General features: G+C 37.4%; 1 protein-coding gene across 2 annotated transcripts in view; it reads right to left on the reverse strand.

Annotated features, from left to right (window-relative positions):
• sema3e (sema domain, immunoglobulin domain (Ig), short basic domain, secreted, (semaphorin) 3E) overlaps positions 1–23,312 on the reverse strand; it is a 71,593-nt gene extending 48,281 nt beyond the window's left edge. For both annotated transcript variants that reach the window (XM_022679581.2, XM_022679580.2), the window contains exon 1: positions 22,394–23,312. In XM_022679581.2, the coding sequence (XP_022535302.1) occupies positions 22,394–22,505 (112 nt within the window). In that variant the 5' untranslated portion in view covers positions 22,506–23,312. The remainder of the gene's footprint in view (positions 1–22,393) is intronic.
• Positions 23,313–24,550: the final 1,238 nt, after the last annotated feature.

Raw genomic sequence — 24,550 nt, forward strand, 5'->3', positions numbered from 1 at the left:
ATGGCTACAGTGGTGTGGTGAAATGGAACAGTATGTGGAATTTGTCTTTATTACACTAAACAAAAGAAGCACTATCCTTCATTGTTGCTTACTCTGTGATCAATTCTGATTGATCATATGTCTTATATAATTTTTCATTTGTTTCATCACATCAGCAATAAAAAACAAGCATCTGAGAATGTTTGTCTTTGTCACATCAAGCTCTTTAAATGAGGACTACGCTAGGCTTTTTCATCAGTAGATGTTGCACTAGAGCTCCAGCATCCCATGCCAAAAAAAATGCCTTGTGTTCAGCCACATCTCCTTCTTCTTGTTTTTTTCCAAGCACCATGGAAACAACTCTGAGGAGGTCAGCATTAGGTGTTAGCTGTTAGCATCACAGCTCTAAGCACACTGAGACCAGCTGTTTGCATTGCGGCTATCTCTCTACAAACCTTGTCAAAGCCTTCTGAGCCCAACTTTTGTGTCTGCTAGCATCAATACTCTAACCCTACTGTGGCCAGCTGTTTGCATTGCGGCTATCTCTTTACAAACCCTCTCCAAACCTTCTGAACATCTCCTCTGTGGCTGGTAGCATCGCTGCTCCAACCACACTGAGGCCAGATGTTTGCATTGCGGCTATCTCTTTACAAACCCTCTCCAAACCTTCTGAACAACTCCTCTGTGGCTGGTAGCATCACTGCTCCAACCACACTGAGGCCAGCTGTTTGCATTGCGGCTATATCTCTACAAACCCTCTTCAAGCCTTCTGAGCCCGACTTCTGTGTCTGTTAGCATCACAGCTCCAAACCCACTCAGGCACCTATCCCTCTAAAAAACCCCTCCAAGCCTTCTGTGCTTGGCTTCTGTGTTTGTTAACATAGCAGCTTTAATGCCGCTAATACCTGCTGTTAGCACTGTGACTGACCCTTTTTAAACCCTTTGAGTATTGCTGCTGTGTCTTTTAGCACTGTGGCTCCAAATCTGCCTAGGCCAGCTGTTAGCATCACAGTTAACTCTCGTTGTTTGCATTGCGGATATTTAACTTTATTCTTGATAAGTCTGGCTGCTAAATTCCAAAAAAAATAAATAAAAAGAAGTATTGTTTCAACAATCTGATAGATGACTTGATGCATTAAATATCAAGATGCCTGAACATATCAATCATGCCTGAACATTTCATCCTGCACTCTGCCATCTTGCATGCACAGTGCATTGTGGGCGAACACTGTCTTGTCTCTTGCAGAGTTCCAACGTTTTACAGCATAAGCTTAACGTTAACAAATACACAAAACAGAGAACAACACACAAAGATGGCATTTGACTTTATTCCCTGTTCAGATCTTTCCATAAAAAATATTGTTTGCTGTGATGTGAATGTTTTCACATCAGATTTAGAGCTCAACCAGTTGCACAAATTTGTATTGTTTCCCTAGGTGCAAAAAAACCCCAAATATCTTCAACAAAGGTCTATGTTTTAAGATCTACGTACGTCAAATCTTCAGTCCTACACTGATTTCTTTCCTATGATAAAACACACTAAGCATTTTTGTCCTGTTTGAACAGAAAACTTTTCTACATGAAAGAATTTTATGTAAAATATCTAAAAGAATTCAGCACTTCTATCTTCTCACACTGCCATGATGGAAAGCCAGGTCTGTCTGAAGATATCTTCAGCCCGGCATGTCAAGGTGTTTAGTCTTTGAATGGTGGAAAACCCTCATGGAGCGAGTGAGATTAAATCCATTACGGACAATTTAAAGGTTATGGCAGCGCGGGTGGGGAGTCGAGAGACTCCACACATTGATATCACACACAGTTAAGGGGAGAGATATGAGTGAAGAACAAGGAGATTATGAGGGAGAGAGAGAAGATATGGTGTAAGAAGAGTGAGATAGAGTACGTTATCAATGGAGCATGAACAAAACATCAGTAAACGCTTCTAACTTTAGAGTCTGTCTGGACTCACACTGTTTCTGCACTCTGAGTAAAAAAGGGCTCTATTTAGATTAGTAAAAAAAACTTTATTTTTTGATCTGTGAGAACAGCAAGACTTTTTTTTTTTTTAATTAAACCATATATGACAGGTTGTCCAAAATAAAGAACAATTTAACCATTATAGGAACTATTTATTTCAAGTAGTCCTTCAAGTAGCTGTGCATTACTCTTTAAAATTCTTAAAAAAAAAAACGTACAAACAAACAAACCAAAAATTGTCTTTAATTTTAAAGGTCAAAACATTAAAACAGTTTTACCTTACCATAACTTGACCAATCCAAAGTCAACCCACAGAATTTAAGCTTTCAACAAATTACATGTACTATTTGTGCTCTCACTTTATAGTAAGTGTCTTCAGTAACTGCATTGTTGACTAAAACTATGACTGACATTATAGTATTTCAACCACATTTCAACACTGAAGGTCTGGAATGCGCCAGCTGGGAAACGTCATTTACATAAAAGTAAGTAAATATTTTGATCAAAAGTCTCAATTAAATAGATTTCTGCTGTAATTAGACAGCAGATAGAACGCATCTGCAGGCTTCTGATACTGTACATCAATTGCACAAAAAACAAATCATTTAGTTTTGTGATGGATAGTTATTTGTTTGTGTCCTGTCTTACTGATTCTCATTAGTCATAATGTATTCTGTAAATCCTCATTCACATTTTCAGCATCTGCACTGGCTATATATGGAAATTCATCACTTGCAATAAGCAGATTTGATGCCCTATCTGAGGACGCAGCCCTGAACTGGGCTTTGTTATTGTAAATTGTCAGTCAGGCTAATGAAGATGGACATGCTGACAGATTTATTCCACATTCAAACACTCGACTATAACTCACCTACTGCTTTCCAGCGGCAACAGGACAAACCTCAATTACCTGCTGTTCAGATACCGAGCTAACCGAGATGACTGACAGATGCACAAACACACCCTGCGTGTGCGGCTCCTGCAAAAACAGGAGGCATGTGTCAATCACAAGCTAGTGAGGAGAGCGAGAGGAAGGCAGGGAGAGGGAGTATATATATATATATATATATGAAGTATACTGTGGAATGTGTATGTCGAAGCTGAAGGAGTGCAGGGCCTGCCTTGTCATGCAGTATGATTTCTAGCACATGTACATGAAACTGGGCGTAATTACATTAGGTTCCCGCTATTGTTTACGTGGCATTGGCTTTGCAGTTGACGGAATACTTTCTGACATGAAACTCTTCCCAGAAATGCAGTGCTTTACTACCCAGTGAAGTCTTATTAAAAAAAAAAAAAAAAAAAACATAGTGCAAACAACAAGACTACAACAACCACAATCTACTGTAAACCAATGTACACACTGTATTCTTTCAATGCGGTTAATGCATCACATCAAGCCAAATCCATGACAGAATTCTTTCCCTCACAGTACTTTCATCCGCATGAACTGTATTTCTGCACTTTATGTGACGCATTGGGCAGCACATGCTTTTAATGCCCGGTTTTACAGTCCCACTGATAAAAAAGGGACATGGAAATTATTCATGAATGTCATTCCTCATTAAATTCCTGAATGTCATTTTTCACCGAATGTCAAAGTCATAAAAATGCCAAGGTGTGCTGTTAAATCACCTTTTCCCATTGTTTCACTTTCCCAACTATGTCAGTAATAAGATACATTCGCTTCAAACCATGCTGTTCAGTAACTGAGACAATATATGGGTGATAATATAATTGAGAATGCTGTTATCATCGTAATGTTTGAAAAAGTTGAACTGTTTTGTAAACTATGTGTGTTTTTAAAGCTTGATTGATAACAATTTGTAACAAAGGAAATCCAAAGAAAATAGAAAGGACAAAATGAAAAAAATATATATATATATAAAATAAATTCCCAATCCCCTTTACTCTCAATCCCTCCCAATTCTTCTGCTCTATCCATCCCTTTTCCTCCACATACAATGCAAGCAATCTTTTAGGTAAGATTAATAAAAAATATGCTTATATAATTAGTTATAACATAATTCTGTCATTGGTATTTGAACCATGTTGTAAAAACGATTTTAATATTGTTTAAATTTAGCTTATGTGTCAATAAGTTTCATTGTGCAGAATTCAAGGTCATTTTCATGTGTTACCATTTAAAAAAAAACATTTTTTTTCTGCATTAACTTTAATATCAAAACAGTTCAAAGACAACGATGGGGTAATGTAAATAAGCTGTCATTACCATTACCAAGTGTTGTTCTGTTGTTACAGTAATTAATGACAATGTTCACTTTTTAGTGAAAAACAAACCTCTTTAGATTCCCAAACAGGTAATAATAGTATGCGATGCACTTAAAACAAGTATACATTTTTTTTTATTAATTTATTCAGTTATTCATTTATTCCATTATTTATTTGTTTTGTTGGTATGAATGGTAATGAGGGTTTATCTAGTCCATGGCCAGGAGGAATACATGGATAAATGTCACCCTTTCTCAAGGCTGATGCCCCCAAATCCACATTTTTTGAATGTTTACCAATGATAGTAAGTAGCAAGTTCTGATGTTTAAACCTTTAAAACTAATTTGTGGCAGTGCAGTTTGCCTGTTTAATAGGTTTAATACCTAAGCTACTGTATTTATTATGTAATAAAATATTTATTACATAATTTCATAACCTGAGAACATAAAGGTTTCCTAAGTGAAGAATCAACCATATACATATAGAATATCTTTTTTACTATACAGACATCCAGACATCTGGAGCGCATATAACCCATACATACAGTAACAGAACCAAGTATTTGGTCTGAATGAATGTTTCCACTTACAGTCATATTGGGTGCCCATACATGTGCAGAATGGCATGCTTTGAAGCTATGGTGAGGGAATTTCCTCCATTTAATTCCCTATCATTTTCCCCACCTGGGATAGACTAAGTGTTCCTGTAAGCTGGGAGCTCTGCTCAGGCACAAATCTGCGATGCTTAAAACAAACGGCTTATGGGAGCACTACGGTCTGCTGCTCGCCCACTTCAAACAGAAAAAGAGACTTTCAACACGTAGCGTCGAGGTGCTGAAAGACGCCGAAGGAGAATTAGCCTCATAAAGTAAAAATAAACCGTTTACTCTCATCCATAACCTGGAGTGTGGAAAGTCCTGGGAATGTTTCGCAATGACAGAGAGAGGGAAAAACGGAAGTGGGATGGAGGGAAGTTTGTTTAACGAAGGGAGGCTTTAAATTAGAATTAGTTATTGATTTTAGAACACTGAGGCTTTATTGTAAATCTTTAGGAGTCATAAAGAAGATTGGCCTTCACTAAGAGGAGCCTCCTGATTAATGCTGCTCTGTAATTCACTCACAGACAAAAAGATGATTAGTTTAACTTAAGGGTCGTCCCAGGAGAAATGCCACTTGTAACCAGTGAGACGGGAGAACAATTGGACAGGAACTTGGACTCGCACTCAGGCTCTGATTTAAAAGGAGGACGCAAAGGGTTGCCATGCCCTTGGCTGAAAAACCATCCCTTTTGTAAAGCTGCCATCCTCCAATTCATCCCATTTGGATAACTGCCACCAAAAGACTAAAGGATAATCAGTAATTTTATTTTTAAAGAGGTTTATACTGTATTTGTAGTAGAAAGCACCGTGGCATTAAAGAAAAAGTTTGTTTTAGGATACTAATAAAATTGCAGAGAACTTTTCACTTTTAGATTACTCTTTATTTTTATATGACCTAACAGGCAGTCGAACCAGTGGATATGACAAGGGATAATTCAGGAGGCTCTACTCCCTTGTGCTATGAAGTAATTATAACTACCCCACCCTGGGGTTATTACAATTTCACAGTTAATGCGTCCAACATAGCCCTTGTGTTGAATCTCTCTCCCACACATAAGGAATCATGTAGTAAATTTAAACAAAGAAAAATACTCCATGAAGCATTTAGTTGGCTCTTACTGTATCTGGAGTGCTGTTTACTTGGTCTGTAACTTGGTTTTCCTTTTTCTTTGGGGTGGTCCTGATGAGAGCCAGCTTCATCATTATCATTATCATGTTTTTGATGGTCTTTTTGACTGCACTTAAGGACACTTTCAAAGTTCTTGCATTTCTTAAAGTATTTTTTTTTAATTACTCAGTTGAGTAGTTTTTGCCATATGGATTAGAACGTTAATCAAATTGGGCTACTCACTGTACACAGCTGTTAACTGAACTACCTCATAAAGCTGACTGAGAAAATGCCAAGCTGTCATCTAAGTAAGAGGTGCTACTAAAATCTAAAATACATTCTGGTTGTTTATCACTTTTTTGTTTACTAAAAATTTCTATGTGTTTTTTGTTCATAGTTTAGTTGGCTCCGCATTTAGTATTAATCTCCAATGTATAGAATTTGATGTGATATTTATTAATAGCTTGCTAGTACTTCTAACATAACACTGGATATTTTATGATATAAATGAGAGTAAATTGGCATATGAAGCATACATACAGAATTGTTCATTTCAACTAGGTACCACTTTAAAATAAGCCTTTGTCATAAAGGGTTTATACATAGTTGAATAAAATTAGTTTATTATTGGTTGTTAATTAGGTTATAAACCATTAATAAGCAGTAACAACACATGAATAGAAAGTAACTTGTCGTGTATCAAATAGTGATTCCACTTTTGTCTAGATGCATTTCTGTTAACAACTTTATTAATTTAACTATAATAACATATTAACTGACTTTCTATATTATTTTATTGGATATGTTAAAAAAGTAATTATCATTGTTGCTCTGTCTATTTATGTGCTTATTAATGTTTATTGATGTAATGTTCATTTATAACCATTAATTAAGTCTTTTAAAACCTATTTAAAACCCTTTATAAAACAGCTTTATTTAAAGTGGTATCTTAAACTAGTATTGGATGTATTTAAATATATTTAAATATATGTAAATATATGTAGAGTTTATAAGATGCTTTATAGATATTTAGTTCAATAGTCAATGCTATATGTATATTTTAAATGTACAGTGATATTTTTTAAGGTTCCTCCATAAAAGAGAAGGAATACAGCCTGTAATCTGGACATTCGCTGGCTCTCCAGCTCCCAGTGGGGTGGGAGGCAGATTGGAGGCTCCCCAGTGTGAAAGACAATTACTCCATCCTCCTTATGGCCTTGTGTTGTGTAAAGTGTTTGTCCGTGATGTCAGCACCCAAATGAATGCCACATGAAGCAGTGAGCAGAGTCTGGGAGGGGACGTTGTTGACGAAGGGAAGAGACACTGAAGGAAATAGAAGCTCAGAGGGACCGGGCTGAGCCGTGCTCTGCCCACAACTGTGTTCTTTTCTATCATCTATGACGACGTTGGCTAAGCTTTACTGGCCAATATGACGAATTGAATCTAAATGAGGAATATATAACTCAGACATTTTGGGTGTGATATTATTATTTTAACATTTAACATCCTCAACAAGAAAAAAAAACAGCATTTCTGGAATCATTTTTTCTTTTTTACAACACTATTTTTTTTGTTTTTTGTTTTAATATCCACCTCTATGGAACGTTTAAGATGTTTCTTGTGGTAGAATTTGAACACAGACCACAAATTAAAACTAATTATTTAACAAAGTGTATGCTGTTTAAACATAATTTTATTGAGCAAAACCTTTAAAACTATAATATGATATAAGGTTGGGCTCCGAGTGGTCCTATGATCAGCAGCTCGCAGGAAGTGGCTGACTTCACATGTATCGGAGGAGGCATGTGCTAGTCTTCACCTTCCTGGTGTTGGGACATCACTAGTGATAAGGGGAGTCCTAATGAGTGGGTTGGCCGTGTAAATTGGGGAGAAAATGGGCAAAAAAATCAGAAATAAAATTATTTATAAGATTGCCTTAAGTTGGGTTCCGCTCAACAAAAGATAATGTGTACCTAGAAAGGCCCCACCTGACTATAAGCCACAGTTTTGCACATTATATATATAACATGATATACAGTGGTTACACAGAAAGATGTTACACAGAAACTTTTAATTAAATAGTCTATATACGCAAATAACATGGCATACTGCGAACAGTGCTGCAGTACAGAGCTGGTTTAAAAACACAGTAGCCTTACAGGAAAAGTCACAAGAGTAAAGTCGTAATATTAAAAGGGAAAAGTAGTCTAGATTTTGCCGTGGAGGCGTCGCTACCGGTAGCCTAGACTATATTGCACTTAGCCTTCGGCTCCCCCAGCACGAGACGCCTCCGTATCGGGAGAGAGCATGGTGCTTCGCGGAGGTGGTGCTATCCTCTTCATCATGCATTGGACCAGCTTTTTTAAACCTATTGCTGATAGTGGGTTTTTGACATTGCTCCTCACTGTCATGGTCTGGATCCACTGACAGACTTTAACAAAAGATGCTCTTTACATGCGACCGGTTTTGGTAAATTATTTCTTGCTGTTTTTTACCCAAGCCACTCAATTATCTTGGAGTGCCACTTTAAATGCACGATTAATGCTGATGTCCAGTAGCTGCCAATACTTTATTGAGCCCTGATGAGCCCTGAACTAATCTACACACTTTTTGGGTGAGTAAAGCACTTTTGCTTATTTAAAGTTTACATTACATTACATTACATTACATTACATTACATTTGGCAGAAGCTTTTGTCCAAAGCGACTTACAATAGTGAAGTACAAAAGTAATAGAAGTTAAAGGTAAAACATCTTTAGTCAGGGCTTAAAGCAGGTCAAAGGGAAATAAAGGGATAGAGAAGTGAAGGAGGGGAAGAAGGAAATGAGGTTAGAAGTAGTTAGTTTGTTAGAGGTGTTAGGAGAGTAAGTGCTCTTTGAAGAGCTCTGTCTTCAGGAGTCTCTTAAAGATAGCGAGGGATGCTCCTGATCTGGTAGTGGAAGGTAGTTTGTTCCACCATTGGGGAACTCTGTAAGAGAACAGTCTGGATTGCTTTGTGTGAATGTTTGTTTGGCAAACCGAGGCGACGTTCATTGAGGAGCGCAGCGGGCGGGAGGTAGCGTAAGCCTCCAGGAGTGAGTGCAAGTAGGAAGGAGCTGTTCTGTCATCACCTTGTAGGCGAGTGTAAGAGCTTTGAAGTAAGCTTTTATTTCGAATCTATTGATTGATCTGGCGTGTTTTGGCAGCAAAAAACCTAGCCTGTAAACTTAGCCTGTAAACCCTCCAAAAAACATGTATTAGCCACACCATAAAACAAGCCACAGTGTTCAAATCATGTGAAAGAAAAGTTACGGCTTATAGCATGGGAATGAACTTATATAGAAGGTAACAAGTGAACCATTCCAACCGCACTTGTGATAAAAGTCTGTAACCTTCACAGCTGTGCTCTACACTCTGACAGAAGCTGACTTTAGGCCTCAGCACACTGAGACACCACTGTACCCCTGTGGATCAGGCTCATTGTCCTCATTCCTCAGTTGTCAGGGCTGTTTGATGTGTGCAGCGTAACTCAGGATAAAGGCCGGTCTAAGCGTTCATTGTTCTTCAGTCAGATAAAAGGTTTTTGCGCTGTAATGCAGAACACGCTTTCGCTTCGAGCGGATTGTGTTCCAAAAGCCCATGTGTGGGTCCATTTTGTCCCCTACTGATTGTGCTGGCTGCGATGTTTATTATAAAACTTGTGGACCCTCCCTCTTTTACTCTCTCTTTCTCTCTCTCTCACTCCCTTGCTCTCGCGCTCTCTCTCTCCCGAGAAGCTGTCTCCATGACGACCCCTCAGCTCCCATGTTTGAAAGGAAGTGATGGGTTTATTGGGTAAATAGACCTCTCTGGGCTCTCTGGAGAAATCGGGAGGAAAGGCGAGGGGGTGGTGTGATGACAGAAAGAGAGAAATAGAGAGATCTGCTGGATCTTCCCGATGTGTTGTTCCCTCTCGCTGTTCCAAAGCAGAAGGAACTCCTCTATTATCCTCAAGACCCAAGTACATCATTAATTCACTAACAATGACTAGACCTGCCGGGAACACACATAGGCCAGTGTCAGGAAATAACGACCAGAGCAGACTGGAGACACCAATAAATCCTCCTGCTTTCATGTGCTGACAGACTGAGGACATGTGGAAATGAGCTTTTAGAATGACAAATAGTGAATCTCATACACTGATTACTCTGGAATCCACCACACCAACGTCCTCCTGTCATTGGTAATAGTAGCAAAGAAGACTCTGATAATCTAAACCTTACACAGCATTGAGTCAACCTCAATATTACATGCCTTCTGTGTTTGCAGCAGTTTTAACAAGTTAAACAAAAAAACTATGTAGCAATACAATTATCAATATTTACTCTAAATCAACACATTGAAGACTATATAAAAGCTATACAGTAACACATGTGGAACACATGTTTTATGCTTAAGATTCTTCTAAGCAGCAACATTTATCTTTGAGGACAGATCTGCACACTCTTGGTATTTTAATCTCAGTGTCTTCATGAGGGAGAGTCACCTGGAATAGTTTTCTCAGCGACTTGAAGGAGTTCCTGGAGGTGCTGAACAATAGTTGCTGTTTTTCCTTCATGCTGTGAAGCTCCAGCTCATCCTAAATCACCTCAAATCAACATCTCAGTTGATCAGGCTTAGATCAGGGGATTGTGGAGACCAAACTCTTTTTTTTTTGTTTACTGCACAATTTCATATGGTTTTATTTTAATGTATTTCATATAAATGTGCAATATAAAAAAGAAAAATATTGAATGAGAAGGTCTGTCCAAACTTTTGACTGGTACTGTTCAAATTTTTTGCTTGCAAGTTCACATATCTGCCCAATTGTTTTAAATGGTTCAATAACTTTTTTTTATCATTTAACTATTTCAATTAATCATTTACCTAATATGATAGAGAAAAAAAAAAATATATATATATATATATATATATATATATATATATATATATATATATATATATATATATATATATATATATATATATATATATTTAAACATGTCCAAGAATCCCCTGTCCATGCTTTTTATGGGACTGAAGACACTTTTAGGTAGACTTTAAGCTGTTCACCCTGTCATATAAGCGTATCAAGGTAAGTAAAATTATTTTAGACAATTAACATATATCTTGGATACAGAAAAAGAACAACAAACCATAAACAGTTTAAAAATGTCTGTTGCTATCCAACAAATATAAATTTTTAGCAAGCTGCATGACAGGGGTACACTGTTTTAGAAAAAAAAATAGTCTTTGAATAATGTGGCTGATCTAGAGTTGAATGTGCTACAGTGAATAGTAAAAAATGAAAATAAAAAGTGATTAAGTTGAAAAAATAATATTTATGTGTAGTTTAAAGACTTAAAAATATATAAATTGCCAAAATAATAATAATAATAATAATAATAATAATAATAATAATAATAATAATAATAATAATAATAATAATAATAATAAAACATTTTAAAAAGTTTAAGTTATGAGAAGCCAAAAAAGGCACCGTATTCTGATAATGACTCCACTAATAAATGCCTGACTCAGGAGAAAATGATACACATCACAATAAATGGCACAGACATGTTAGTCTTTACAGGACAGACATTCCCCATCAACCTATCAACCCTCCTTTAAGAAAACGACCCAGAGCAAAATCATTTAAAGCCATCAGCAGCATAGATGGGCTCTTTCTTCAACTCAAAGGAAGGTTTAAAATTACAGCTCAGACAGGGGTGGCACACCAGTAATTACGACTTGAACCTACATGCAACCCGATCCGGTTTGTAGGCTGTTATGCTATCAATTTAAAACAGAGTATAAAATGAAACACAGACCTCTGTGCTACCGTCTAGCATCCACACATCCACACATCTCCGCCGAAAACTCTGCGAAACCAAACCCGGCACTGGATTTTGGGCTTAGAGTTTAGGTTCTTAGCAACAGGTGGTGCCACAGTGCAGATTTAGGGGGTCATATGCAATCTATCAGTTGAAAAATATAGGGATAATAATGGATAAAGCATTTATAGCAGACTGAGAATGCACCAATCCAGACATTTAGCTTTTTAGACTGATCCTCCACTCAGTTAATACTGAGAGATGACAATAGTGCACTGTTAAGACACATCAGTCTTAAATATACACATCACATTATACACATCACATTAAATATATATGAACTATAAATAAAACCTACTTTTTGTCTCATATTGCCATGTAGAAATCATGCATGTCCATAAAACAAATGAACTTTAAATGAAATCTATGGAGAAAAAATATAATATATATTAAGTGAACAATAAGTAAAAAAATATACAAATAATACAAATATGCAATATATACAGCTGTGAAAAGGAGCCAAAAATATAAAATCATAAACATTTTGACTTTTGACAGCATTATACTATTTATGCCTCCATATTTACACAAACCCTGCCTACTAACAAAGTCCCTAAACAAATAGAAAAAAAAAAACAGCAAAATTACATAAAGACATAGACTTCTTAAAGAATCTAGTGTTGTTGATACTGGAGAGCAGCACATCACCTCCAGACTCTACTAGTAATGGGGCTAAAGATTTTTACAGGAGCCAGGCCTAATGAATGTAGCTTTTCCTGGACAAGTATTGACAGGAGGAAGCTAAAATGTGGCATGTGACAAAGTAAAAGCCTGGGGAGAAAGCAGAGATCTGAACTAAGCTAAAAGTTAACATCTCCTACACTTGCTTCATCAAAAAAAACAACAAAAAAATGGATTACATGAGCTGAACCAAGCTAGAACTGAACACACATTAAATAGACAAAAAAATCCTGAAGAAATGAGAAGGGAGGCTTAAAACTAACTTAACTACAAGCTTGCTAACAGTACATTAGACATTACAGAGGATACAACCAGAGGACAACAACAACAATATTCAGTAAAACTTAATGTGAATCATTCCAGTGCTTGAGTTACAGTGGAAAAACTATGCTATGCCTTCTGTTTTGTCGGACTTATTCTGTGAGAATAACTTTTTGTTTTTAATAAAGTAGCCAATAAAATTTTTAGGGGGGCTTTATAAAACTAAACAAAATTACAGAGCTGAAATGGATTTGTAAATTTGTTTTGGCCCCAAACAAAGTCATACGCTTCCTATTACTTCATCAAAAACAATTTAACATACTCAATAAATGTAATAAATGCCAACTTTGAACAGAATCAAAACCACACCACTGGTAGCAACAGAATGTTACAGCTTGTAGTTTTAAACCACTTCAATTCATTTGAGCTTTTGTAAACATGTTAAACAACAGTAGGTGGAACTTGTTACTGCGTGAGCGGATCAAGTATATTTGAACATTTATTGATGTAAGATAAGATGCTGCTTGCTCTTAAGTAGCTGGAACTCCTGCTAAAAGCTCTGGAGAGTCTTTGGCAGCTTGGTGTTTAAATTCCGTGAGAGGTAAATGTTCAGTGATACTGTGGTACACCCAGAGAGATTTATTTACACAAGGTAATGCACGAAACTCTAACTCTGTCATAACAGAGTGACATCATCTAAAACAGAGTCCCACTCTGCAGGACCAGGTGGAAGTGTTTTGAAATAATGTTTGGAGAAGATTTAAACTAATTTTACTGAGGGATAAATGCACAACTCTTGGAGATCTCGTGCCCCAGATGCTTTTTACCCCCCTTGCACGCCATCACACTAGTCACCCTGGTAGAAGAGGGTGGGGATGCAACTGTAGAAGTGCCTGTAAATCGAATTCCGGGTAATGGAATGGAATTTGGTCTACTGATGTGATCTGACTTTATAACAGAGGTTCTCAAACTTTCTCAAACTAAAACTTCCAAGTAGCCAAGTACCTCACACTGGGACTACTGTGCTAGTGTTATTAGCTATCTGCGGCAACACTTTACTTGGATGGTCCATTTTATGGCCTTGTTGATGCTCAACTGACATTTAACTAACACTGAATTGAATGTCCATTACATTTAACTTAATCCTATGTTGAATGTAATTGATTCAAAATAGAACCTAACCCTACACCTAACCTTAACCTAAGCTTAAGATCTAACCCTAAACCCAATCCTAAAATATTAAGATAAATGTTTGGATTAGAGTTGAATGTAGGGTTATATTCAATAGACAATCATCTACTTTCACCTTTTAGTTCATTTGCATTTAATATACATTTAGTTGAATGTTAGCTGAATGTCAGTTGAGCATCAAAGAGGCCATCAAATGGACCATCCAAGTAAAGTGTTACCCTATCTGCTAACTGAGAATTATCATTTATGGTCAATGGAGAATCCCTTTTCAGACATCTTGGAAAGCTTACCGTATTTTTCGGGCTATAAGGCACACTTAAAATCCTTTAATTTTCTCAAATATCAACAGTGCACCAAATAATGCGCCTTATGTATTAATTCTGGTTGTGTTTACTGACCTCTAACCCATTTGATGTGGTACACGATGCTCAAAAATCTGTCAAAATGTTTTTGTACGACATTGGTAAGCTACAAAGCCACACAGCTTGATGGATTGTCGGAGCATTATGGCAACCGTAGTTGGAATAATATTAATCCTTAGGGTAGTGGCCTCTATTACCGGCCATTTTATTCAAAACATAGGAAGTCTAAACTTACTGTAAATTAACGAAAGCGCTTTACTCACCCGAATAATAGTTTTCATAAAAGAAATGTGTGTAAATTAACATCCAGGACTTGTTTTACGTTTTGGTTACTTAGGCGTCCCCCCAGCCACAAGACCTGTGGAATTAGAAGGGTCCCCTATTACCACACACACCTTACTTTCTGCGTGGGATAGACTATATTAACTGTAAAATATATACATACTATTTTATTTAATGATAACAACCCTTAACCTGATATTGGTGGCTGATAATGTCTGTAATAATGCATGATTTCAAATCATCATTTAGAATTTTCGAAAACATGGTGACACCCTAGGTCACTTTGATATAGGCATCCTTAATAGTTCACTTAGCGGCATTACTTAAAGCTGATGTCCGTAAGTTTTCGAATTTTGTGCCCTCTTTGGTGAAAATAGGTAATTGCACAAAGCATGTGGAACATTTTAAACTGGGTGGGTGTGATGTGGTCTCCTTTTAGAGCACATGAATCCGATTCCAGGTTATGTTCAGTCACATTAAGAGAGTGCGCTCAACTACACACTTTGTTTTTACTATGGGTGAATGAGCTACTGAGGTCTGAGTTTCCTCTTCTGAAGTCTCCATTGCACCACCAGCCGCTCTCATTTAGTAAAACGGAGCCTGATCCTCTTTTAGAGGCTGCATGTGTGACGTAAGTACATAAAAACTCCTTTGAAAAGCGTTCCGACACCCCAGTTTTTTGAATGAATATACTGTATTAGGCTTAGCAGGGATGGTCGTTCCAGCACACTGGTACCATTAAATACAATATTTTATCCCCTCTCCACTCAGAAATGCTTCAGTTTTCAGTTTAAAAACTAAATAATATGGACTGCCACTTTAATATATTATATTATAATCGAGTGCACTTCATAACAGTATAACAATAGACCTGTTCATTGATCTTGTGCCTTATATTTTGGTGCACCTTACAGTCCGAAAAACATGGTAAAACAAGTAAGAAGAAAACAATATGACTGATGAGTGATGATGTGGTGCACTGCAGTGTCTACAAGGCATTCTCTTGAACCCTAGGTTAAGTATTCAGTAATAATTATCAGTAAGGTTCAATTTTAGGGCATGTAAAACTGATAATAATAATTGTAGAACTGTAGATGTGAAAGTAAATAACTTAAGTATGGACCTACACACAGCTGGGTAGAGAACTAAGCGCAAAACTGATCCAAAGTTAAAATAAAAATATAGATAAAAACATAGGCGTTAGTCATTAGTATGATTTCTGAGGTCATCTACTGTACCACCTTGGGATGCTTCACGTACCACCAGGGATACACATACCACAGTCCGTAAACCACTGCTCCAGAAAATACCTGAGTGAAGATACCAGTAGCCCATCTGTCCAGGAATGCACAACTGGTACTGAGCTGAACATTTGTGGCCAACAATTTTCATACCTTCGAAAACCATACCTGACTCATTCTTCTTCAACAGAACCATTTTCCTTTCTGTTAACATGGAAATTACACAGCTTATTCATTAACTCCTGTGGTTGTATCTGGCCATGGAGTTGTGTTTCTACCCACTTTAGTCCAAAGCTCCTTACCGCAGAGTTTATTGTGGAGGCCGCACCCATGCAGCTCCACCCAAACACCTACAATACATGTACATAAAATACATTTCACATGTGTAGTTACATTAAGTTCAGCTTCCATTTTTTTTCCCCAAAAATGTATCAACACTTCATGCCAGCCACTTTGTTTTTGAAGCTAGACTCACGTTACTCTAATTGCTGAAGCATGTCCATAAGGTAATTATCATTTCATGTGGATAAAACTTTAAACTGAAACACATGTTGGATGTAAATGGTGCTATAGTCTGCTTCAAATGGGAGTTCCCACTTTGGCCTCCATGGATCTCCACTGGGCCTGCAGCACTGCTGCCATGCTCTAATAATCAAGGAGACTCACTGCAGTGCAACCACTGCATTAAGACGTTTGATTGGATACAGCCTTGTCCAAAACCAGGGCTATTATGCACTCATAAAGCAATTTTAGTAGCTTTGGAAGAACACCAGTCGAATGGTTTCTTCAGCTCTTAATCAGGAGATGTTTGGAAGAAATTATCTAATTAGAGATTGTGTTGGAGATTGTGCTGAGTAATAAAAGAAAATTGCTGTTATCCTTCCCCTACTGAGACATAATTTAACACCGTAAGACAACACGCTTCCAGGCTTATCCAGGCTTATTCTAGATCCCCTAATAATCACGATTGTAATGAAAAAAAAAGACACCCAATGCTCAGAATGAAAGATGTCTTTTATGCTTTAGAAGAACACCAAATGACAATCATTATGACTATCATTCTGGATTAGCTCAGGGGAACACTTTCAAATTTTCTGCACAATTAGGGTTGGGCGGTTTGTAGTATTTGGTGTGACCATGTATAAATTCTGATGGTCCAATTTTCCAAATAGCATTTCAAAATTAGTGTCAACGATGTGTCAAATTTCTGTTCTGTGCACATTAATAATATTGTATTACTTCATGCCCATTTAAGAAAGCAACAACTTTCTAGCCAATCGACTGGTGATGTCAAACTCAGCAAATGGGTGGGAATAAAGACAGACTCAGCATTGTTGTCAGTTGGAAATGTGAGTTTGGAAAAAAACATGACTTGATTGTGTGCTCCTAGATATGAAGATTTATTATATTTATGTGATGTCTAGTCTTTTAGCCACCTTAGCTAGCTAGCTAATCTAAGCCGAGCTGTATTACTGTGAGCCCAGACACAGGAGAACCAGCCACATTTTAGCGTTTTTGATTAATTTCTGACTTTTTTGGTTATAAAATAACACAGGATGAGAAAGCCTGGTCTCAAAATAAATGATTTATGGGATTATGTTGCTAATATGAAAATCAAATGATTTAAACAGAGAATCTCATAGATAATCTACAACTACTAGAGCCTTGTCATCTGCTGGTGTTGGACCACCGTGTTATATCATGTCCAATATATCTCCAATGCATGTTTTCTCTGAACATCTTACAGCACTTCATGCTTCCCTCTGCTGACAACTTTTATGGAGATGCTCATTTCATTTTCAAGCAGGACTTGGCACACTGCCCACACTGCAAAAGTACTAAATGGTCTTATCTTATTATATCATATTTAAATTTTCTGAGACACTGATGTTTGTTTTTTCATTGGCTGTAAGCCATAATAATCAACAAAAGTAACCAAAAATGACTCGAAACTTATGTAACTATGTACCTACACCCGACACAAATCCTAAACTTTACCTAACTCTACCCTAACCATAAGTATAATGTGAAAATTTGAACACCGCTGTAGTTTCTGTCCCTTAATTTATTGTATAGAAGCTCTATATCAGAGAAAAGCAGTGACATGTGTAGTGTATCTGTAGCTTTACTGTTTTTACGTTCTCTTCTATGGGTTGTGTTTGTGTGGCAAAATAACACCACCGGTGGATAGGAGTTCCATGCCAATCATAATATATATTATATACACTATATATATACATTTCAGTCTTATATGCATATACTTTTATGCAACCCACATTTATGTAGGATCATGTGTGCTACTTGTGCTCTTGCAGTGCTCCTCATACCCTAGTAATACTGTATAACATGCTGTGATAATTTGAGATATTATGATGATATAAAAAAGTGGATACTGCCCAACCCTATACAAGATTATACTTAACCTTAAAAATAGCAATCAACCAGCATACAGAACCGCCTGTACAGTTCCTACAGAGGTGTAGGAAGCAGTAAAAGAGAAAAACACAGACCTAAAAAAAGACAAGCAAGGCTCCAAGAACACCTAAATCATCTAAATTAGGCCTATAAACACGTTGCCACAGGTTCCTGTTGAACTGAACCTCCTGCACCCAGGAAAAGGGCACCTTCAGCTTCTTGCTTTCACCCAACAGCCTGGCACATCACCACAAAGCTGACTTCAATTACCTGTCACCTGGCCTCATTCTTAAGATAATTTAAGACATAGTAATATTTCAATAGCGAAACCACCAAAGCCTAACCACACACCTCCCTCCCTGCGAGCTCTCTGAATACCTCAGTGCATGTCGGAGCACCGACGGCGTCTATTAAAGCCAAGATGTTTTTCATACCATAATGATAGGATGCAAGCTAAACACTCTCCTCCGCTCTGCATGGTGAAGCGCGATGTATCAGTCCGGACACGCAGAAAGCCGAGCGAGAGAAGGAGAGAGGGAGAGAGGGAGGGTGTGAAATAAACAGTAAAAGAGTGTGAGGGATGGATGGAGAAAGTCTGTGTGGATGGCTGATAAAAAGGAGAGAAACGGAGGTGAGAAGAGTGACGCGAGGGACCGGGCTGAGCTGAGAGATGAGAAAATGTTATATTTAGAGTGATAAAGCTTTTTTATTCTATCTGTCAATCATGATATGAGTTCTATGTGTGTGTGTGTGCGTGGGTGTGTGTGTGCGCCAGTGGCCTCAAAAAATGACACAATTATACTTATGATGGATCAGATGATTGCTGGTAGCCTGGTTTAATGGGCAACTCCAATGTCCTCAATGGAGCAAGGTCAGTACACCACACTATCATCAGTACAAATGTTTGGATAAGACTCCCAACACCATATACTGAGTAACAGCATCCTCAAAAACTAAGCTTCCATTATTCAAAGCTGTAGAACTTCAATGTAAAAGAAAAACATGATGCTTTATGACTGTATCCAATGATTTTCAAACTCAATCTTTAACTGAGTAAAAAATTAAATAGAACCGTAGGCTTATATTTTGGAAAATAGCACATTTGTAGTAGTGGGACTTCTTAGGCAAGACTTCTAACACTGCATCACTGATAAAGTCTAAGCTATAGGACCTACAGTGTAAAAAAACCCTATCATCTTCAAATACAATATTTACCCCACTTATGTACTTGGTAAAAACTCAAGGAATAGATTCAAGGTTCAACATTCAACAAATTCAACATTCCCCAGTTATGATGTTCTTGACAAGACTCCTCTACATTTTGTATAGGAGCATCTCTCAGAATCTCAGAATTGATCTCAGATGTAGGACCTATCTGGTAAAAATACGCAGTTTCATGATATCCCCATTCTGCATTTTGGATGAAGGCATCTTTCAACTTCTAAACTTCTTTTTGCCTGAAGGAACTACAGTATCAAATCCATATATTTCCTTGAGTTCTGCTACACCTTGTGACCTACTATCTCCAATGTCCCCCAATTATAAAGAAACACACTTGGTCTAAAGTCCTACCTCTACAGTCTGAATAATAATATATTCTAACTGCCATATATTTAAGCTGACACCCTGCAATCATTAAACTCTTTACCCAGTTATGAGTGGGAGTCCCTGGGATGATGTTTACTACCCTTTGGAATCTTGAAATTTCTCCCAGTTATGAATAAAAATCATTGGGGCAAGACTCCAACCCAACATTCTGGAAAAGAGCATCTTTTAAAAACCATCACTAGAAATTGTAGGATACACTACTTTACTTTGTGACACTCCATATTTATTCCCATTACAATGCTTTTGGGCAAGACTCCTAACCATACATTCTGGATCGAAGCATCTAACTGATTCTAAGACATTTAGATGTAGAACCCACAGTGTTTAAAAAGCATGCTTCTACTACACTTTATGATCTTTAAACTCCAACTTTCCCCAGCTATAAAAAAACATCCTTGGGCAAGACTCTAAATCTACATTCTGGATAAGAGCTCTTCTAAAAATGTTCAAGTCTAGACTAGTATCTAAGTCTTGGAGGTACAGTGTAAAAAAAACATTCATCTTCAAGGCTTCTACTACTTGTACTGCAAAGTCCAATTCCAAACTCCCAGTTGTGTGGAAATTATTCAAAATTTTACTAGCAAGTAAGGTGTACAGATCACAGCTGTGACAAATAACATTATTTTCTAAGCATCTACATTCCACGCATAATATCAACCATGACCAACTTGTGGATTCTTGGTGTGGATTCTTTCCACGAAACCGTGATGAAAGAAAGTGGAGGGAGAGAGAGACAGACAGAGAGAGGATTTCCCACTGGTAGGGTGTGTAGCTATCTACAAAGGGTGCCCTCATCTCTCCAGCATTACAGTGTAAACAGGCGAGGCAGACACCAGCATAACAAAATGAGTGTCTGACGCTCTTTCACTGAACCGCCAGAGTTTAAAGAAAGCCACATTGTAGAAAGTCAACCACCGTAACACAGAGGAAAAACAACAATACAAGACACAGTCTGACTTCTTTATTGGGCTCAAAGTGGCCTCGTCCAAACTATTCACGTCTCAATAAGAGCACCCTGCTGTGATATAGTCAGCAAGCGGCCTAATTTATAAAGAGGTGGATATAATGAAGTTTAATAGAATGGAAATCTATGAGTCACTCTGTGTATTGAAAGAATGGTTCTGATGAAAGGGAGTGCCAAATGGTTTTAAAGGACTGTGACTGATAGATTGAGATATTTAGTATATTGCTTTGCCCTTTATCTTGTATAAAGATGGAATAACAATATACCTAGGTATTCTTAATTCATTATAAAATATATAAGTTAAGACAACAATTATTTATTTATTTATTTTTTAATTAAGTTGGCTCAGTTAACTGTGAATGATTATATAGCATTTTTGTTACATTATGAACTAAACATTCAATACATACAAGGTTTTATTGAAGAAAAAAATCTAAAATTCAGTTTATTCATTAATGCGTTTGTCTGTTTGTTTATTCTTAAATATTTCCCAATGCACTCTTCACATTATAAAGTTATTATATGTGCTTTGCTTGAGACACAATTCTTAAATTCTTAAATTTCATATCAAATCAAATTAAATTTATTTGTATAGCGCTTTTTACAACTGATGTTGTCAAAAAGCAGATTTGCAAAAAGCTGCTTTTTGATCACAGGACAAAGAACTTAGTTTTTAGTAGTTTTTTAAATTATATATTTAATGACTGTATTTTTAATAACTGTCATTGATAAAGGACTTTGTGTGACTGTTGCTGCATTTTAAAGTCAGTGTATTAACAGATATAAGGCAAAGTTGATAACTTTAGATAATATGTATTATTTATTTATTTATTTATTTATTTATTTATTTACTTATTTATTTATTGAAGTTGGCTCAGCTATCTGTGAATGATTATGTAGCAGTCTTACTCTTACTCATTCATACTCTTGTACTCTTCTTTTAATTATATTTTTAATGCGTGATTTTTTTTTTTATAACTGTCATTGATAAAGGACTTTGTAGGACTGTTGTTACATTTTAAAGTCAGTGAATTAACATATATAAGGTAATATTGATAACTTATGATCATATTTATTTATGTATTTATTTATTAGTTTCTCGTCCCTGATTAAGGATGATGTGTCACAGGCAATACCTTTAAAATTAGGTATTTCAAAGATATGGTGTTTTGTTGGAGGTACATTTGTAGTAGTAGTGATAGTAGTAATAGTAGTAGTAGTAGTAGTAGTAGTAGTAGCAGTAGTAGTGGTAGTAGCACTATTGAACTTTTCTCTGCAGTTTATTGTCTCTGCAGGTGGATTACGCAGGAGTTGTGTAATAACAGAGTCGTGTTGGTGAGGCAGTGTAAAGAATGCACTGTGTTAATCTGTTCAGCATGCATTGACCTGCATTAAGAGGGAGCGGAAGCCCTGCATTAAAGCCCACTCACCCGCATCATTACACCCAGTGGACCCACTCACGCTTCTCCACGCACTGCATGTTTTCACAGTGTTTCCAGTGTTTTACTCAAACTGCACAGCTAATGTACTACATACACACTGTCCTCTGTCCTCAAATATCACTTTCACTCACACACACACACACACACACCTGTTGCCTTACCTTTATGGGACAGTCGTAGTCTGGGGGAGTTGCTCTTCACTCCTCGCACTGCAGAGTTGCCCCACAGGACCACACAAAGTGTGAGGGTGAGGGTCCGCACACACACCGCCATCCTGCCTCACACTCGTCCTGAATACGCTCAGTCTCTCTCTCTCTCTCAGGCTCGGTCCCTACTGTCCAGTGAGAGTACGCTCCATGCTCCAGTGCAGGGATGGACGGGCTGCAGTCATCGGCTCATCATGACAGGAGTCAACTCGTAAATCCTTGTGTGTGTGTGTGTGTGTGTGTGTGTGTGTTTGTATATGAATATAAATGTATATATATATATATATATATATATATATGTATATATAAATATATTTATGTGAGTGATTATGAGTGTGTAAGTGCGTGTCTGTGTGTGTGTTGTCTGTGTGTGTGTGTGTGTGTGTATGTGTGAGTGCTGTTATATCCTCACTCTGGAGTGTGTGTGTGTGTGTGTGTGTAAGTGTGAAGCTCTCAGTGTGTGTGTGTTTCCAAGAATGAAGAGAAAACGCAGCAGCACCAGCGATGTGACTCAACCCTGGCTGACCGCTCTGTCAGACGCATTCCACCAACTCACACACACTGGGTGTGGGTGTGTGTATGCACCAGAGTGTGTATGCTCCAGTGTATGTGTGTGTGCTCCAGTGTGTGTGTGTGTGTGTGTCAGTCAAGGGGGCCGTGCTGATCTTAGAGAGAATGGAGGTGCACCGCTGACTTGTCTGACTAATAAGAAGAAGCCCTGTCTCTTCTCTCTCTCTCTCTCTCTCTCTCTCTCCCTCTCTCTCACACTCTCTCTCTCTCTCTCTCTCTCCTCCTCCACAGCAATGTCTCTCGTCCAGTGCAGTGAAATACTGCCTCTCCACGTGCCACTCAGCGATCCTCCCCTACCGCCTGCTCCACTCCCCTGCTGCTAACATGGACACCAGCCAAGCTCTCTCTCTCTCTCTCTCTCTCTCTCTCTCTCTCTCTCTCTCTCTCACTCTCTCCTCCCTCCCACCTCCATGCCCTCCCACTTCTCCCTCTCTCTCTTTCTCTCTCTCTTTCATTCACGGTGCTGCACTCTCTCTATCTCTGGTTCTATCTGTGTGTCTGTTCTCCGCACTCATGCTTCATCTGTCACCTGCTCTCATATGCCTCAGGTGGGCTGTGTTCCTTCCCAGATACCCAGATATTGGTCCAGTCTTCTTCTCATTTCCTTCCTTCTTTCATCCTTTCCTTCCTTATCTTTTGTCTTTAAATTCCTCATTTCTGTATTTTCATATTTCCTTCTTCATTCCTTCTTTTTTTTCATTAATTCCCTTTCTTTCTTTTTTATTCGTTCTTATTGTTTGCCTTTTTTGCTTGGTCCATGCACAAATGTTAGTGGTATTTGTTTGTTTGTTTCTTTCTTTCTTTCTTTCTTTCATTCTTTTGTAGCTTTAACGGTAGTACATATTATTACTTTTGGGGGTGTAAAGATACTATACTCTACAAACTCTTTTCAGCTCTTCTTTCCAACTTTCTTTTTTTTTCTTTCTTTCTTTACTTTCTGTCTTTTTTACGTTCATTACTTTGGTATTTCTTTCTTTACTTTGTTTATTCTTTATTTTTGTTTATCAATTCCTTCCTTCTCTATTTTTTCATTTATTCATTTTTTCATTTATTCATTTATTCATTCATTCATTCATTCATTTATCCATTCATTCTTTTCTTCTTTCGTATTTTATGGGGATAATACTGTTGTAACTGCATACTTTGTTTGGCACAATCATTCTAATCAAAGGATTTGTAGATTTGTAGATGATCTGGGGTTACACATACTGCCCATTTCCTCCCTCTATACTCTACTCTTCCATTCACAAGTAACCCCTTCCACCTAACAGCTAAGTCACTGTGAACGTTTATGATCCAATTACAACATTTAGAAATTAAAATGAACAGGCTGGTCAAGTAGAAGGGTGCTGGTTTGTTATTGATTAGGCCAGAAGATTGGTTTAAAGATCCGATATATTTATGTGGCATTACTATCCTTTCTAAAAAAGTGTTTTCTGCACAGATGGCATGTAACACTGTTAACACCCAATGATTCTTCAGATTCATTTGGTTGGAAACCAAAATATTGCCAAGCTGGTACATCATAAATTATTAAGTGAT

Source organism: Astyanax mexicanus, chromosome 9, assembly GCF_023375975.1.
Source record: "Astyanax mexicanus isolate ESR-SI-001 chromosome 9, AstMex3_surface, whole genome shotgun sequence".
NCBI classification, from domain to species: Eukaryota; Metazoa; Chordata; class Actinopteri; order Characiformes; family Acestrorhamphidae; genus Astyanax; species Astyanax mexicanus.